The sequence below is a fragment of the Corythoichthys intestinalis genome, chromosome 20 (genome assembly GCF_030265065.1).
Source record: "Corythoichthys intestinalis isolate RoL2023-P3 chromosome 20, ASM3026506v1, whole genome shotgun sequence".
Lineage (NCBI taxonomy): Eukaryota > Metazoa > Chordata > Actinopteri > Syngnathiformes > Syngnathidae > Corythoichthys > Corythoichthys intestinalis.
Genome location: NC_080414.1, coordinates 3783022 through 3801897, shown reverse-complemented (window position 1 = coordinate 3801897; position 18876 = coordinate 3783022). Strand labels below are relative to the sequence as shown.

The 18876-nt window shown below is 38.1% G+C and overlaps 1 protein-coding gene across 1 annotated transcript; it reads right to left on the bottom strand.

Moving 5' to 3' along the window:
- Window positions 1-196: 196 nt before the first annotated feature.
- On the bottom strand, window positions 197-18080 carry LOC130908925 (armadillo repeat-containing protein 3-like). The gene is made up of 16 exons (XM_057824870.1): window positions 17812-18080; window positions 15636-15753; window positions 15440-15565; window positions 15269-15337; window positions 13437-13609; window positions 13160-13354; window positions 10185-10404; window positions 9953-10105; window positions 7977-8088; window positions 7625-7874; window positions 5747-5883; window positions 4229-4397; window positions 4067-4158; window positions 3808-3972; window positions 1233-1395; window positions 197-1126 (listed from the first exon to the last, which is right to left on the bottom strand). The coding sequence occupies exons 1-16, from the start codon at window positions 17866-17868 to the stop codon at window positions 920-922; spliced, it is 2406 nt and encodes an 801-aa protein (XP_057680853.1). The 5' UTR covers window positions 17869-18080; the 3' UTR covers window positions 197-919.
- Window positions 18081-18876: the final 796 nt, after the last annotated feature.

The window sequence follows — 18876 nt, the reverse complement described above, 5'->3', positions numbered from 1 at the left end:
AGTTAGCATAACATTAATCTGTGTCAATTTCCCGAACTCAAGTAGGAAGCTGCTTTGAGAGAAATATCCTCCTGTATGTTTTCTACTGTTAGCATTATTTAAACTGTGAGAAATGTAGTGAACCGAGGTTCAATTTTCATTTTTATTTTATTTATCTGGTCCCAAAGCAGCCCAAAGAAGCTTTCGTTTTTTGTTATGTTTGGCTTGTGGACAAAAGCAGAAGTGTTTTACCTGACAGAAGGCTCCATTTTTCTTGTTACACGCTAAGAAGTTTCTCCAGTTATATTTAATTTTATTTATTTAGACAGACAATGTTAAGTGGTCTTGAGACAAATGTTGTTGTTTTTTTCATTCCCGGATAGTTAGGAGACTATTAACAAGTGTGTATTTATTGTGTCTGTTAATAAAATTTAAATAATGTTCAAATATTGCAGTTTAAATTAGCTAATAAAATCCAGACATTTATTCTAGGAGTTTTCAAAATGTTTCTTTAGTAGTTTTTGAAAACAATGGTTTCAGTGAAACGGTGTATCACCTGTACTAACACATATGCCCTGCAAAAACACGTTATACATTTGCAGTGTGAAAGTTAGTATAAGTCAATAGATTTATTTTGCATTGATCATTTAGTCCATCAATTATATTCATATTCGTGAGAAATGTAGCCCTGACCCCCGTTCACCCAATCCGTTTGGTCTTATTAATGTTCCGTCCCCATCAAAAAGTTAACATGCAGGTTATGCTGTTATATCGTCCCTACCAATATTGAGACCAAACCTACGCCCTTGACCTAGCCCTACATGTTTCAACTTCCATTCCTGGTTCAACAGTTATGATCACATTAATATAATTTCAACAAACTGTATAGGAAATATTGAGGAAACAATTACATAGTTTAAGTTCCTGCACACTGTTGCCTCTATAAGCTTTCATAATCAATAGCAGCAGCGCTATCAGCCTCCAAGAAGGTTCCAGGCTGGTGCATGAGGTCCACAATGTAGCACGATGGCTGTGAAAAGTTATCTTTGCTACAAGAATCACCCTTGTAGAGGAGTACTTCATTCCAACCCCGGTTGTAGTCACCTCTAACCAGAGTACACTTCAGGCCAATGCTGTCTGCCAAATACTGCATGAAAAAGGACAATGTTAATAATGAAACAAGTAATGAAGGAAGATCTATTACAACCTGGTAAAAGCGCTAAATTATTTTGTGCGGTGATGAATTCAAATACCTTGAAAAGTAGTGCTCTATGGCAAAAAAATCCTTTGCTGATCGTACCGATAGGAATTACGTTACACCTCAGCTTACACTTGAGATCATTAAGGTGCTGCGACCATGGAAAAGTGTCCAGCTGGTCCTTTTCAATGGCTCCACCCATGATTTCAGAGACAAACCTGATAGATGACCAAGAGATAAATAAAACAATGAAATATTTAGTGATTACATATGTACTTTGTAAGATTCTTGTTCATTTCATTCATTTTTTTGTTGTCTAATAAAGTTGTAAAGCAATAAAACAAACGACTGCTAGGTCTTTATTGTAAAGGGATTTATTTCAAAGATTATACCTTATGTCAACAATTCTGAATTTATCCTTTTCGAGTTAATCATCCAATTACATGCAATAACATTTTTGGCCACTAAGCGAGGGCAATGCCCCCTCCTCAATCTCCGCCTTTAGTGAAAATTAGGGGTGCAGCTATCAATTATTTTAGTAGTCGGTTAATCTATCAACTAGTTACTTCAAATAATTGAGTAATCAGATTAGGAACATTTAATGCATTGCAGAATAAATTTTGGGAGATGTAAAACAAAGGCTTGCTAAGACTGCACTTTCAAAAGAGAATTAAAAGCGAATACAAAATAAAATTGAGTTTATTCAAACTATGCAGAATTGCACTTTCATTTAAAAATAAATTAAAATACATGAGCTTCGTCCCAAACGGGATTTAAAAAAACGATCTAAGTAAAACAAAAGAACAATTGGCTAATATGGATGGCAAAAGCCCGCTAGCTTAAATGCTATAAAATGTTGTTTATTTTCTACAATGCTCTTAACAAATCGTTCAAACACAAAATTACACAGTTGAAAAAACAGTATTTGCTTTGACTAAAACCACCCATTTATAGGTTTTCATAGTTTAATGAGGATAGTATGCAAACAACGAAAAATAAGTAAGTGAACCATCACATTTAATATTTTGTGGGCCCCCCCATTGGCAGCAATAACTTAAACCAGACACTTCCTGTGGCTGCAGATCAGTCTGGCACATCGATCACCAATCTTGGCCCATTCTTCTCTACAAAACTGCTGTAGTTCAGATTCCTGGGATGTCTGGCTTGGCCACTCCAGAACGTGTATTTGTTCTTATGAAATTATTCTGAAGTTGATTAATTCTGTGTTTTGAATCATTGTCTTGTTGCAGCATCCATCCTCTTTTTAGCTTCAACTGTCTGACAGACGGTCACAGGTTTTCCTGCAAAACTTTTAAACTCTTTCTTCCATTAATGATTGCGAGTTGTCCAGGCCCTGAGGCAGCAAAACAGCCCCGAATCATGATGCTCCCTCCACCATGCTTCACGGTGGGAATGAGGTGTTGATGTTTGTGAGCTGTTTCATTTTCTTCCACACATGACGTTGTGTGTTACTCCCAAACAATTAAACTTTGGTTTCATCAGTCCACAAAATATAATGCCAAAACCTCTGTGTGGTGTCCAAGTGCTTTTTTGTGAACATTAAACGAGCAACAATTTTTTTTTTTTTTTTTTTAGACAGCAGTGGCTTTCTCTGCGGAGTCCTCCCATGGACACCATTCTTGGCCATAGTTTTACGTATACTTGATGTGTGCACAGAGATACTGGACTGTTCCAGTGATTTCTGTAAGTCTTTAGCAGACACTCTAGGGCTATGTTTTACCTCTGAGTATTCTGCGCTGAACTCTTGGCATCATCTTTGTTGGACAGCCATTCCTTGGGAGAGAAGCAGTACTGCCAAACTCTCTCCATTTGTAGACAACTTCTCTGACTGTCGATTGATGAACTTCCAGACTTTTAGAGATGGTTTTGTATCCTTTCCCAGCTTTATACAAATAAACAATCCTTGATGACAGGTATTCAGACAGCTCTTTTGACCGAGCCATGAGGCACATCAGACATCGCTTCTCATCAAGACAATTCTTACCAGTTGTGTGTTTAATAGTGGGCAGGGCAGCTTTAAACCACTCATCAGTGATTGGGCAAACACCTGACTTAAATTGTTTGGTAAACATTGGTTTCAATTGCTCTTTAAGTCTCCTTAGGCAGAGGGGTCACTTTATTTTCCCCCCTTCTGTCATTGTTTGCATGCTATCCCCATATTAAAATATGAAAATCTATAAATGTTTGGGTGGTTTTAGTTAAAGCACACTATTTTTACATCTGTGTGATTTTGACAAAGATCAGATCACATTTGATGGTGGTTCTCTGCAGTAATGTGAGAAATTCCAAAAGTTTCAGATACTTTTTCAGACCACCGTACCTATAATCTAAATTATAAAAGCATTAAAAAAAATATTTGCTCAAACAAATACTTAACTAATGTTGGTCTTAACAGGGAGAAGCTGGATTCAGCCATGTTAAATGGGTTATGTCATATACACTGTTAGCACTAGAGGGAAGTATCCATCCAAATCGATAAAACTAATCGAAGTAGCAAAATTTGATTTCAAACTTTTTTTTCTAATTGAATTAATCGAGTTGATTACTCATTGCAGCACGAGTGAAAATGCTTCTTGTTGAGAGTAGAGTACGTCTATGAAATTAGTCACCTGGCCAGAACAACGTATTGTTCCTGTTCTTCTTTCAAAGGCTCAATGGATTCCTTGACCTCTTTAACGAGAAGCGGCAATGAGATGTCATCCATCACTTTACGATTTCTTTCATGAACCAACTCTGGCTGGGTCTCATCCTTCTGTTGCATTTCATCAGACATCCTACATCAAAAGTACGTACAAAAGTTTTGTTGCATTTACTACTGGGCTGGTGTGTCGATTATTTCCTATTTCTAGTCATTTTAGCCATTCCTACTCGATTGCGTTGACAAGGATAACAGGTCGCCGTTGGTTTAGTGGTTCCAAGCACAGTTCCTCCAAGTTTAAGCATTTATGATCAAAATGAACCTGATAGAGAAATTGTGCTTGATATTATCAGCAAGTTCAAAATATGCCCACCAACTGTAATACAACACACCTTCCCAGCATCATAGAATCCATGAGTGATAACATCACTTGTCGTCAGATAACCTAGCAAACCATATTTGAGGGACAGGTTGTATTTCAGTAAACTGATCAGGGCAAATTCTGTGAACTTGCTCCTACGATTTATTGACTGGGCGATTTCTTGAAGGATTTCCAAGGCTCTGAAAAACACAAACATAACAGCATGTTCAGAGAAACACCTTTTAAAGACTCATTGATAACACAAGACTGTACAATACTGCCCTCTACTGTACAAAAATGATGTCAGCAGCAATGTAACTATTTAATTTGAATGATTTAATGGGAATTCTTTTATGATTAAAGATCAGGGGTGAAAGTGGGCCAGAACTAAGGTTGTTCCGATCATGTTTTTTTGCTCCCGATCCGATCCCGATCGTTTTAGTTTGAGTATCTGCCGATCCCGATATTTCCCGATCCGATTGCTTTTTTTTGCTCCCGATTCAATTCCAATCATTCCCGATAATTTTTCCCGATCATATACATTTTGGCAATGCATTAAGAAAAAAATGAATAAAACTCGGACGAATATATACATTCAACATACAGTACATAAGTACTGTATTTGTGTATTATGACAATAAATTCTCAAGATGGCATTTACATTATTAACATTCTTTCTGTGAGAGGGATCCACGGATAGAAAGACTTTTGACTTTGTATATTGTGACTAGATATTGCCATCTAGTGTATTTGTTGAGCTTTCAGTAAATGATACTGAAGCCATGCCCAAATGCATGATGGGAAGTGGAACCATGACTGTGCTACCAATTGATATATCTTCTCTGTGTTGGGAAATAACATAGGGTGTTAAGAAAAAGATCAATTGCTACCTTGCTTCACCACATTGCTTCCCACGATATTTCTAATCGTAGGGAGAGGGATTGTAAGGCTTTAGCCAATTAAAAAAAGGCTCCAAAGGCTGCCAAAATTCACTCTACTCATATTACGCTGCCCTTAAACTCTCTATATAGGTAAAACGGCGCCATTACAGATTGAGCGCGACAATGCGTGAGTGGGTCGTGCAGCGCATGCATTAATTGCATTAAATATTTTAACGTGATACATTTTTTTTTTAAATTAATTACCGCCGTTATTAGGATAAACTTGATAACCCTACCTTAAGCCTAAACTAAAGACTCTGGATGAGTGTAACATATTATGTCTGTAACGTTAAATACAATTAGAAAACAATTTAATTAAAATATATATATATATATTAAAAAAAGGCATGTCCGATATTTTTTGGCCGATTCTGATACTTTGAAAATGACGTGATCGGAGCCGATCGAGCGGGACATCTCTAAAATAAACATAATTTCTGGCTCCGTGGCCGTGGGGAGTTCTGGCAAGAAATTCTAGCCACTTTCACCCCTGTTAAAGATAATCCATATTTTAGTGGTACATTATCTTATTCAGTGATTACTTGCATGAAGACAAAATAAAACAAGATTGTGTCACCGCTAGTATCTCACCCAAGTTTACATCTCACCCAAATTTACACATCTCCAAAGCAGTGGGCTCATCTTTTGCACAAACGCTGATTGCCATACATGTGCAGCGCAACACCTCCATATGAGTGGAACACAGCAAAGCGACCAACGGTTCAAGACCATTAGCTTCTCGCAGCTAGAGTGAAAGAGAATATTAGGTTTTAAATTGCGTCATTGGGATTTTATTTCATAAAGTGCAAATCATTTTTATAAACAAGTGTTTGTTTGCATTTGTACTTTTTGACAAGGTGTAGTGGGTGTCCCAATTACCAAGGAAAAATAATATTATGCATTTTTATCATTGTGAAAGTCAAAGCTCACATTTTTTTCCGATTTAATTTAGTACCGTAATTTTTGGATTATAAAACGCTACTTTTTTCCCCTCATTTTGAATCCTGTGGCTTTTAGTCCAGCACGGCTTATTTGTTGATTTATTTGGGTTAATAGGTAACACTATTTGACAGCGGCGTCATAAGACTGTCATAAGACCGTCATAATCATGATACGACAATATCATGGACAAGTGTCAGCCGGCAAATCATATCACTAACTCAGTTTATGTCCAGCTTGGATCTTTTACATCCATTCAAAAGGAAGATAATTTTGCTGGATGACACAAAATCTATCATAAGCATTCATTAATGCTAATGGCAGTGTCATGTCATAATTATGATAGTCTTATGACACTCTTACGGCACTATACACACTCAGCAAGAACAGTACATTATTTTCAAATAATAAAACGCACCAGGACATCACGACGAGATGTAAATGTGTGAGAGTTTTAAGACGCTCGCAATGCTAAAGCCAATGCAAACACGGATGCTACGCAAGTGAGAGAGTTTGAGGATACGCACCACGCTAATGCGAATGCGAACGCGAATGCGATGCTAATGCTACGAGTTACATTTAGAGTGTAAGGATCACTCAGTAAACACCTTAAAAGGCTAAACCAACGTTGCATATTCTCAAATGCGAGATTAAAAAAAAAACTAGCGTTGCTTTAAGAGTACAATATACTAAACAATTTGACTGAAAAAAAAAAAGAACAAAAACGGCGGTGTCATTGGACAGAAGGACAATATTTTGATGGTGTGGCTCAGTGGGGGTGGCGTGGCTCAGTGGTAGAGTAGTTGCCCCCCTACCCAGAGGTTGTGGGTTCAATTCTCTGCCCTGATGAACTTGCCTAAGTATCCTTGAGCAAGATACTGAGCCCCACATTGCTCCTGGTGCTGCGTCACCAGTAGGTGGATGGCAAGTAGTGTAAAGTGCTTTGAGCACCTTAAAAGGTGGAAAAGCACTATACAAGTGTAACACCATTTACCATTTATTTTTGCTGCTGGCAGTATCAGCTCCTTCCCTGTGGTGTGGGGTTATTTTGCACTGAGCAACTTGGTATGCCACCCTATACAGTATGATGTAACACTGACAAAGCGGGACAATTGTTGGCAATATTCGACACGTTTTTGCTGGGAAAAAAAAAATCAAGCGGCCTATCAATGTGATTAGTGTTTAATGTTTTTTGAGTTACCTCTTAATTGATTTGGCTTCCTGCTGTCTACGGCAAATATTTTTAGACACAGCAAACCGATCGGTCTTTCCTCATATCCCACTGTATTAAAAGTTAAAGCTAAACGCTAAATACGCTTCGTAATATTTTGTCATCTTAGCTCTTCATATCTCCAGTGCTCTTTGCTGTGTGCTTTGGTTTGGTTAAAAAATGCAGCACTCTGAAAATGAGCGCCACTGCAACCCACTGAGTGGATGTGCAATTACACTTGATTCTAGTACGGCAAAAAAGTATGTTCGCTATTTCAGTAGTACTACCATAAAGTATGTCATATTACTGTACTTGTATTAGATGTCATTCTACTAACTTCTGCTCTGGCGCTCTCCTCAAATGCCATTTCACAGATGCAGAGCAAGGCATTGATCAGAACCTGTGTGTCTTCTGATTTCAAGGGCTCCACCAGCGCTGGCATGACTTCCTGTAACACAACTTCAGACCGGATAGATTCCTGTCCCGCCATCCTGCTGAGTATGGCTAAAGAATTTGCCATCACTTCAGGACACGCTTCTTGTAGACTCTGCACAAGAACTTCAGTTCCTCCTGCATTAAATACTTCCCTGGTGGTGCCATAATGATATAAACAAGTCTCATTAGTTCACAGGTATACTGTTTATGCTTATGTTTTGCGTTAGACTCGTCATTTTTTCAACAGCCCTTACAAAGTGTTGAGCTGGTTTCCAGATGTGAGGTTGGCAAGGCCCTGCGTACCATGCTCTGTGATAACTGGACACTTGCTACTCCTTAGTAACCGAACAACAACTGGTATGCCACCTAAATCAGAGAAAGTAATTAGTTATTTATTACTTACGATAATTTTCAGACTATAAGCTGCTACTTTTCTCCCTCATTTTAAATCCTGCTGCTTATTTGTTGATTTATTGGGTTAATAGGTAAGACTTTATTTGACAGTGGCGTCATAAGACAGTCATAATTATAACATGACAAGCAGGGTCGGCCCAGGCCATATGGGGGCCCTAAGCAAAAAAATGCAAAGGGGCCCATATTTTTGGCCCACCATTTCGTCACAGTGTACTGTGAAACCCATACATGCAATCCAACCCATACGTCCATATTTTGTATATTAATTCGATTTTGTTGCACTGCATACTTCAAACTTCTCACCCCAAATGATTGTCAGTACTTACAGTAGATAGCGCTAAACCTTTTTCTAAAAGAGGAAAGAAACAAGGAAGAACTTTTATTTTTTTAAGCTTGTAATCAAGTATCAAAACTCACAAAAGTCAAATAAAGCAAACTGCAGTAAACAAAATAGAATATAAATTAAACCATTGCCAGATTGGGGGCCCCCCTAGTGGTCAGGGGCTCTAAGCAGCTGCATAGTCTGCGTATAGGCTGGGCCGGCCCTGATGACAAGAAGAAGTGACTATCATGGGTATTAATTAATGTTTATGACTAAGGCTGCTGCTATCGATTATTTTAGTAGTCGAATAATCGATGGACTAGTTAGTTCGAATAGTCGATAATTCGGGTAAGAACAATAAAAAATTAAAATACCTGAGCTGAGTCTAAAACCGTATGAAAAATATATATATAGGTTCTACAATAAATACAACAAAACTAACTTGCATAGCAAACGTCTGCTATCTTAAATGCTATAAAAATGCTTTATTTATTTATTTATTTATTTATTTTTGGTGCTCTTATGCTCTTTATGCTCTTAACAAATGTTTCAAACACATATTTCCACAAAAATAGCTAAATATACCTAAAAGTTAAATTATGAATGCATTAAAAAAAAACTCAAATAAGCTCAAACAAAATCTTAGCTTATGTTGGTCTTAACAGGGAGCAGCTGGATTCAGACATGTGAAAAGAGCTATGTCTTATCCACTGTTGCCAGTAGAGGGCAGTGTATCCATCGAAATCAATAAAACTAAATGCAAACACTTTCGAAACAAACCATCACAACTTTAATTAAATTCTCAAAGCAGCAAAATTTAAATCTTTTTTCTAATCAAATTACTCGAGTTAATCGATCACTCGTTGCAGCACTACTCATGACAGATGTCATTAAGTGTCATCTGGCAAATTATATCACTAACTCCATTTATGTCTAGTTCTGATCTTTTACGTGCATTCAAAAGTGAGATCATTTGCCGGATGACACAGAATGACATCTGTCATAAGCATTCATTAATGGTCATGGCAGTGTCATGTCATAATTATGATGTTCTTATGACAGTCTTATGGCGCCACTGTCAAATAGTGTTACCAAATACCATAACTAGCAATTAATGAAACAACTGAAACAGTAACTGAAGAAATAATTAGCACAGCACATGAATTTTGATTATTTCCATCTGTAGCACTGCAATGCATGCTAGGAAGCATGTTGGACCACAACAGTGTTTACAGCAAGTGGCAGCAGAGGTTGACTGTCTCCTCCAAGGGAGCAGTGATGGCCAAATGAAGCTTCTTGAAGCACTGAAGCCTTGCAGCCAAGTGGTTCAAAGCTTCATGGTTGTTCATTTGGTCTTATGACAGTCTTATGACAGTCTTATGATGCCGCTGTCAATTAAAGTGTAAATGTCCCATAATACAGTGAGGACAGCTGCGGCTTATAGTCCGAGAATAAGTGTATTTTCAATGTCTGTTGTCATTTTGGAGTAAATACCTAAATCTCTGAAGAGGTCTTTGCTGGGCAGGAAAGAGCTCAAACCAGAAAAAGCTCTGCAACCATATGCTTTCACATTATCGCTACCCACAGACAGAAGATCCACCAGAACCTTTTCAATCTTCTGCTCGTTCAGGAATGGGTGAATGGAAGCTAAACATACAAAGAAAACATGAGTATTAAACTCTTCGAACAAATGGGTTTAATTTTACATGTCATATTCTGTGCTTACAATTCTGAGCAGCGCTGGCTATGCACTTTACGGCAATAGCTAGGATTTCAAGATTTCCGTTTTTAATCGCGCCGGCCTGGCTTTCTGCCAATTTGGGGTTGAGAAGAAGCTCCATCACTATGGAAAGGCCTCCTTTTTTCTGTATCACCCGGAAATTGTCCATGTCACCCATACAATTAGCGAGAACCAGCAGGGCCTCCCCATGGAATTCAATTATATCCTGTGAGATGCAAAAATACTGGGTTGTATCCTCTCAAAAAAAGTATTATGACAAGAGTGAGGAAAGCATAACAAAAAAAGGATTGAGACACCAGGCAACGATAAAAAAAAGTGTCCCCTTACAGCTGTAACTCTTCTGGAAGGATTTTAAGGAGGAAATCTGGAAGGATTCTGTTTGCTGCATAAGAGGGACAACCTTCTAATTACCTGAGATCAGTGCTTCTCAATTATTTTCTGTTATGCAATGTTGCAACTAGCAACTAAGGGATATACAAACTGTCAAATGGCAACAAGTCAATATCTTGGCAAGCCGCCTATGATCGGTTTAAAGACACTGCTGATGAGCTGCAATCGGCTGCAGGTACGACGTTGGGAACTCATCCCAAATCTCTGTAACAAAACAATCTGGCCAGCAGCAGAATGCGACAAAATCATGCCAGTCGTCATACTAGCTTCGCTTGCTACCTAGCACAGCTCCCAGTCCAGCTCAACCACGTCAACACCCCCAGCGTGCATTGCACGCTAAGTCCGCTAGCTTAAATGCTATGAATGCTAACGCATTTAAGATTCTCATAGAAAACTGCTCACACGTAACTAGTGCTGCAACCATTAATGGATAAACTCGAGTATTCGATTACAAAAAAAAATATTCAAATTTTTATTGCTTCCAGTGTTTAATTAAAGTGGCGTTGTAATGGTTTGTTTTGAAAGTGTTTGCATTGTTTTATTGACTAGGGTGGACACACTGCCCTCTGGTCTGCCTCATTTCACATGGCTGAACCCAATTGCTCCCTGTTAAGACCAACGTGAGCTAAGTTTTTGTTTGAGCTAATGTTTTTTAATGCATTCATAATTTAGTTTATAGGTATATTTAGCCGTTTTTGCGGGAGTATGTGTCTGGAAAAAAAAGTTAGCATTTTATAGCACTTAAGCTAATGGACTTTTGCTATGTAAGTCAACATGGGGCCCTTCAAATTGATTAGCAAAGTTAACTCATGAGGTGAATTTGACGGAAATAAACAAAAATTAATAAAACAAAAATGACAGTGTCATTGGACAAAGGGACAATTTTTATTTTTCCTGAGGGCAGTATCAGCTCCTTTGTTGTGATGTGGGGTTATTTTGCACTGAGCAACTTGGTATGCCACCTTATATGATGCTAACAGTGCTTGCTGGTTTACTGATGTAATACTACAAAACAAAGTGGGACAATTGTTGGAAATATTTAGCAGGTTTTCGCTGAAAATCAAGCAGCATATCAATGTGATTGGGGTCTAATGTCTTTAAGTGACGTCTTAATTTGGGCTTCTGCTGTCCGCTGCAAACATTTTGAGACACAGTAAAAAGATTGGTTTTTCCTCATCTCCCACTGTATAAAAGCCAAATGCTACAAAAGCTTTGTCACATTTCCTCATCTTAGCCCATAGGCAGAGTTTGACTTTTGGGGCAGAGGGGCACAACATGTTGATGTCCCTGACACGCAGTGTCAGGAATAAAATTAACTTAAAAGAATATAATAAGTTGACAATGAGTGTTTTTTGTTTCCCATCATTCTTGAGGGGAATTTTAAATCAATGCTTATGCAAAAAAACAAAAACAAAAAAAATAATAGTAATAATAATGCACGTGAAAGCTGTTTTTCTTTGATTTTTTTTTTTTTTTTTTTTGATTGAAGTAATATTGATTTGTGTTTGAGGCACATTTGGGCTAGAACATTTTTTTCTTATTTAATCAAAAAATAAGTTGCTTCAAAAAATTTCAATCAAACTTCAATCGAAAAAAGAAAAATTGCAATCATAGAAAAAGGTTTTGAATGTGAAAAAAATATTTGAGATTAGCATTTGAACACTTAATTTTTCATTGAAAAAGATTTTCTTTGATTGATGCAATCCTTTTTGTGTTTGGGCCATAATATGGGTAGGGCATCTGTGTCTAAATCATTCAATCCCCCCAAAAAAGTTGCTTCAATCAAAAAAAAAATTTTCAATCAAAGAAAAAAATCATTTACTTTTTTTTTTTTGTTGAAAATTATATGCAGAGGGCGGCATGGTGGCTGAGTGGTTAGCACGTCTGCCTCACAGTTCTGAGATCAAGGGTTCAATCCCGGGCTTGGTAGGCTGATTGAACACTCTAAATTGTCCGTAGGTATGAGTGTGTTCGTGAGTGGTTGTATGTCTCCTTGTGCCCTGCGATTGGCTGGCAACCAGTTCAGGGTGTCCCCTGCCTACTGCCCGTAGTTAGGTGGGATATTATATGCAGAGCAAATGACCGTCTAAGTTGCTAGTCACATGATCTGTTCAAAAAATAATTTTGACTCATATATAAATATATATTTTTTTGTTCACTTCATTAATTTTTGTTGTTTCATTGCTTTACAATTTTTATATGTGTATATATAGGAAAGTCAATTACATGCAATGACACTTTTCGGCCACCAGGGGGGCCTTTCCCCCCCTTAAAATCCGCTTATGTCTTAGCTCTTCATATCTCCAGTGCTTTTTGCTGTGTGCTCTTGCTTGGCTATAAAATACTGCACAAACTCTTGAAAATGAGAGCGCCACAGCCACCCACTGAGTGGTGTGCAACTACACTTCATTCTAGTACGGCAAAAACTATGTTCACTGAGGTCACTTGCGCCACCCTGGCATCACTCTGCGCCCCACTATTTCATAAGTACTGCCTAAGATCAATGGTGTCTCAATACTTTCAATGATAAATTTCACACAATGTACAATAAAAGTTCTACACTTACCAACCTTATTATCGAGGATCTCCATGAGCTCATCCAACACCTGTCCTTCCCTGTACGCACATTGTGACTCTTCGCAAATGGCGATTGTCTCCAATGTTTTTAAAGTCAGATGCTGAATGGAATTGAAGGTGGACTTCAACAACAGGAGTAATTGAGGAAGCCCATGTAACTCGATTACAGACGGGCAAACGTGCGTGTCCTATAGATAAGACCAATAGAAAATTTAGAGAAGCTATGGGGTGAGTTTTTTTTCCCCCTTTTTCATATGTGATTTGAATCACCTGAACTAAATTGTAGATGGTGTCCAGAGAGTTCTTCTGAACATCTGGGTCGGAACTAGAAAGGAGGTTGATTAATATTGGCAAACCTTGGCTTTCAATAATCTGCACCCGACAGCATGACTCCGTGGACAGACAGGACAGGTAAAGGGTCCCAAATTCTTGGATAACTGTGTCTTATTGACAGGGCAAAAATAACTTCATAAAGAATACAGTGGGGCAAATAAGTATTTAGTCAACCACTAATTGTGCAAGTTCTCCCACTTGAAAAGATTAGAGAGGCCTTTAATTATCGACATGGGTAAACCTCAATCATGAGGGACAGAATGTGGGGGAAAAAAACAGAAAATCACATTGTTTGATTTTTAAAGAATTTATTTGCAAATCATGGTGGAAAATAAGTATTTGGTCAATACCAAAAGTTCATCTCAATACATTGTTATGTACCCTTTGTTGGCAATAACGGAGGCCAAACGTTTTCTGTAACTCTTCACAAACTTTTCACACACTGTTGCTGGTATTTTGGCCTGTTCCTCCATGCAGATCTCCTCTACAGCAGTGATGTTTTGGGGCTGTCGTTAGGCAACACGGACTTTCAAATCCCTCCACAGATTTTCTACGGGGTTGAGATCTGGAGACTGGCGAGGCCACTCCAGGACCTTGAAATGCTTCTTACGAAGCCACTCCTTTGTTGCCCTGGCTTTGTGTTTGGGATCACTGTCATGCTGAAAGACCCAGCCAAGGAGATTTTCACTCAAAATCTCTCAATACATGGCCCCATTCATTCTTTCCTTTACACAGATCAGTCGTCTTGGTCCCTTTGCAGAAAAACAACCCCAAAGCATGATGTTTCCACCCACATGCTTCACAGTGGGTATGGTGTTCTTCGGATGCAATTCAGTATTCTTTCTCCTCCTAACACGAAAACCTGTGTTTCTACCAAAAAGTTCTATTTTGGTTTCATCTGACCATAACACATTCTCCCAGTCCTCTTCTGGATCATCCAAATGCTCTCTAGCAAACTGCAGACTGGCCTGGATGTGTACTTTCTTCAGCAGGGGGACACGTCTGGCAGTGCAGGATTTGAGTCCCTGGCGGTGCATTGTGCTACTGATAGTAGTCTTTGTTACTGTGGTCCCAGCTCTCTGTAGGTCATTCACTAGGTCCCCCCCCGTGTGGTTCTGGGATTTTTGCTCACCGTTCTTCATATCATTTTGACGCCACGGGGTGAGATCTTACATGGAGCCCCAGATTGAGGGAGATTATCAGTGGTCTTGTATGTCTTCCATTTTCTAATAATTGCTCCCACAGTTGATTTCTTCACACCAAGCGTTTTACCTATCGCAGATTCAGTCTCCCCAGCCTGGTGCAGGTCTACAATTTTGTCTCTGGTGTCCTTCGACAGCTCTTTGGTCTTGGCCATAGTGGAGTTTGGAGTGTAACTGACAGAGGTTGTGGACAGGTGTCTTTTATACCGATAAAACAGGTGCACTTAATACAGGTAACAAGTGGACCCTCGTTAGACCTCATTAGAAGTTAGATTTCTGGCTGTCAAAGAGGTCTTTCTTGTTTGTAGGTGACCAAATACTTATTTTCCACTCTAATTTGGAAATTCCTTGAAAATCAAACAATGTGATTTTGTTTTTTTTTTTCTTCCACATTCTGTCTCTCATGGTTGAGGTTTACCCATGTTGACAATTACAGGCCTCTCTAATCTTTTCAAGTAGGAGAACTTGCACAATTGGTGGTTGACTAAATACTTATTTGCCCCACTGTACATACTATGTCATATAAGTGAGAAAATATTTAGTCATCATTTGAGGATGAAAACTTACCATTCATTGATAGTTTGTCAATGACTGCTGGAATAACATCCATGTTTTGTAGGACACTCTTGGCTAAACCTTCAAGTGACGACAGATTTAAAATTGAATGCACAGAATGCAGTGCAGTGTGTGTAAGCTGTTAAACTCCTTCATGGAGCAACAAGTGCATGTTTGACTTACTGTGTGTAGCCATGAGCCCTAGTCCAATTATGGCATTACGTCGGATCTTCTTGTTGTTGTGACTGATGAGCTGACTGAGAGGACCCAAAGCCCCCTGATCCGTCAGAGCAATCTTGTTCAAATCGCCTAACAGAAGGGAAGAGAAAAGACACGAACTACAATAGAGAAGCACATAGACAGTGTAGTTTCCCCTTACTTTCTTCTGCAAATCCGTAGATTGCTTCACATGCTTTGATTAAAACATGTTCTTCAGGAGAATCTAATAGAATAACTGCAGTTGCTGGTGTTTTGAATGCAACACGGCGTGGTTCAATCTGTGAGAAGACAAGAAGTTGGTAGTGTATTGTATAGGCATGTTATTTAAAGTCTATTGGAGGCTGTAGTTATAACTTGGTACTTATGAGCACTTCAGTGCTGAAGTCGTAGCTACAACCCCTCTTGTTCCAAATTGCACGGACCATGAAATCATTGAAAAATAGGTCAAAATAACTAATGGCAAACAACCAATATGAAGACGAGAATTAACTCGTTTACTCCCAAAAACGTATAAATACATTCTATTTTTGTTTGAGTCCCAAAGAAGTATTTGTCTTTTACGTTTGTTTTTTTTTTTTTTTTCAAAAGAGACATCTCTGGGTTCTGATTCAATTTAGCTCCAAAGCACAAAACTGAAAATCCATTTTAAAGCAATAAAACTGGCCACTAGAGGGCAGTAGCGCATTTGGTAAGACCCGCAATCCGATTCAACGGCAATGAACGGCCAAGCCGCACGGCTGGGGCGCCAGCGGAAGATCTAATGAAGATAAAACTACCAAAGGTAATTGCAATCATTTTCTGGGAGGAATTGAGCATTATCTGACAGAATTGAAGGGGGTGCCAATACTTTTGGCCAGCAGTGTATTTAAAGTCTATTGGGGGATGTAGTTACAACGTAGCACTTATGTGCGAATTCGTAGCTACACCCCCAATAGTTTCAAATTGCATGGACCATGACGTCACTGAAAAATGGTGAAAATAACCAATGGCAAACAACCAATCAGAAGACAAGAATTAATCAGGCATCTTATAAAGGCCTCTAATTTGTTTATATTCTCACTGATTGTAATACAAAGGTATATTGGAAAGCTTATCCAATACCGTCATTTTCACACTATAGGTGCACCTGACTATTAGCCGCCACCCACCAAATTTGACACTTAAACAGCATTTATTCACAGATAAACCACACTGGACTATAAGCCGCAGCTGTCCTCACTGTATCAGCTTTGAACCAATTGGCTGTAAAACTTCATTGCTTCAAGAAGCTTCATTTGGCCATCACTGCTCCTTTGGCGGAGACAGTCAACCTCTGCTGCCACCTGCTGCCAACACTGTTGCTGTCCAACATGCCTCCTAGCATGCATTGCAGCGCTACAGATGTAAATAATCAAAATTCGTGTTCTGTGCCAATTATTTCTTCAGTTACTGTTCCCGTTGTTTCACTAATTGCTACTTATGGTATTTGCTAACACTTGATTTGACAGTGGCACCATTAGACTGTCATTATACAATCATAACTATGACATGACACTGTTATGAGCATTAATGAATGCTTATTACAGATGTCATCCGGCAAATTATCTCACTTTTGAATGGATGTAAAGATCAGAGCTGAACATAAATGGAGTTGGTGACATGATTCATAACGTCTTTAATGCCCATGATAATGTCATGTCATAATTATGACGGTCTTATGGCAGTCTTATGACACCGCGTCTAAGAAAGTGTTACCTATTAAGTAACTAAATGAATCAACAAATAAGCCGCACTGGACTATAAGTTGCAGCATTCATAATGAGGGGGAAAAGCGGAGGCCTATAGTCCGAAAATTACAGTAGATATATATATATATAAATGTAAGACGTATAACAATGACTTTTCAGCATGAAAATATGTTTAGTTCATGGAGAGAGCTGAATTAGACATGCTCTGATCATTTAAGTACAACAGTTCTGAAACACCTCCCTCTAGTGGTCGAGTAATAGCAAGTGTCACAAGCAATCCGTACAACAACGACCCCTTTCTTCCTACTCCACACCAGGAGTCCTCATTCAAACTGCCTTAAAATATGTCAAACTCAAGAGTAACAATGAAATAAAGTACATGCCATGGTTGCATAGCCGTACATGCAATTTCATACTACTGACGAAAAATTGCCCAATTGTAAACATTCAAAACCTAACTATTATGGGGAGTCCCTATGCAATTCATAAGAACGCAAAAATTTGAAAACCTGACAATGGAGTTTTCATACGTTTGTGGACTGTCAACCACTTAACTTCAGCGTAAAACTAAGAATTTCAAACCCTCAAAAAGACGTAAACGTGACCCACCGTGTCCTTATTCAAAGACTCGACACTTGCAGTGTTTCTCTTAATCCTCCACGACATTCTGTCACCTGCGAAGGTACATAACTTGGAGTAATTTGATATTTATTCAAATCTTTTTGGGCTTAACTTGGTCTATCGTTTGTTTAAAATGGTTCCTTGCATTAGGCGTTTACGTCGTGGACGTACTCCAAACAACACCATGGCAACAAAATTTGCGTGACGTAAAGGTTACCTGAATAACCTTACTAGATCAATTTTGTAGTCAAATTGTCCGACAACACAAAATTAAAAGGGGATCTACTAATTTGATGAAGAGTAAACACTTTATAATTGTATCTATCTTCATAAATACAATTAAGGACCTTTCAGTTTTTTTTTTGTTTTTGTTTTGTTTTTTATAAAGGGCTAAAGAAATAACTTTGATTTGATTTAAATAAATATTGCAAAATAACAGGAAAGCTAGTCATTCGTAAAATCAATATTATTATTATATCAAGTATATTGTCTTCAAACAAGGGCGTAAGTTTGCATACGGACAGTATGGACATAATTGTTTAAATGATTTATTTGCTGCCTATGCAGACATTTTTTCAGATAACTTTTTACCTCAATGTATGATTTTCATTTTTTGTTGAGTTTGGCTGTGCTTGTGGACAAAAGCATTTTTTGTTTTTTAACCTGAAGGAAGGCCATTTTATTTTTGTTATATCCTGACTAAGAAGTTTTTCCAGTTATATTTATTTATTTAGACAATGTTGAGTGGTCTTAAGACAAATGTTTATTTTGTTGCATTCGTGGATAGTTTTATGAGAGATTGATTATGAACAAGTTTGTATTTATTGTGTATGTTAATATATGTTCAAATATTGCAATTACAAATTGCTAATAAAATCCACAAATTTATTCTGGAACTTTTTTGATTCTGGTTTGAATCGAGCGGAATATCACCCAGAGTTGGGTAGTAAGGCGTTACATGTACTCCGTTGAATTTATTTTGAGAAAAATGTACTTCTTTGAGTAGTTTTACCACACAATACTTTTTTACTTAAGTAGATTATGAAGAAGAAA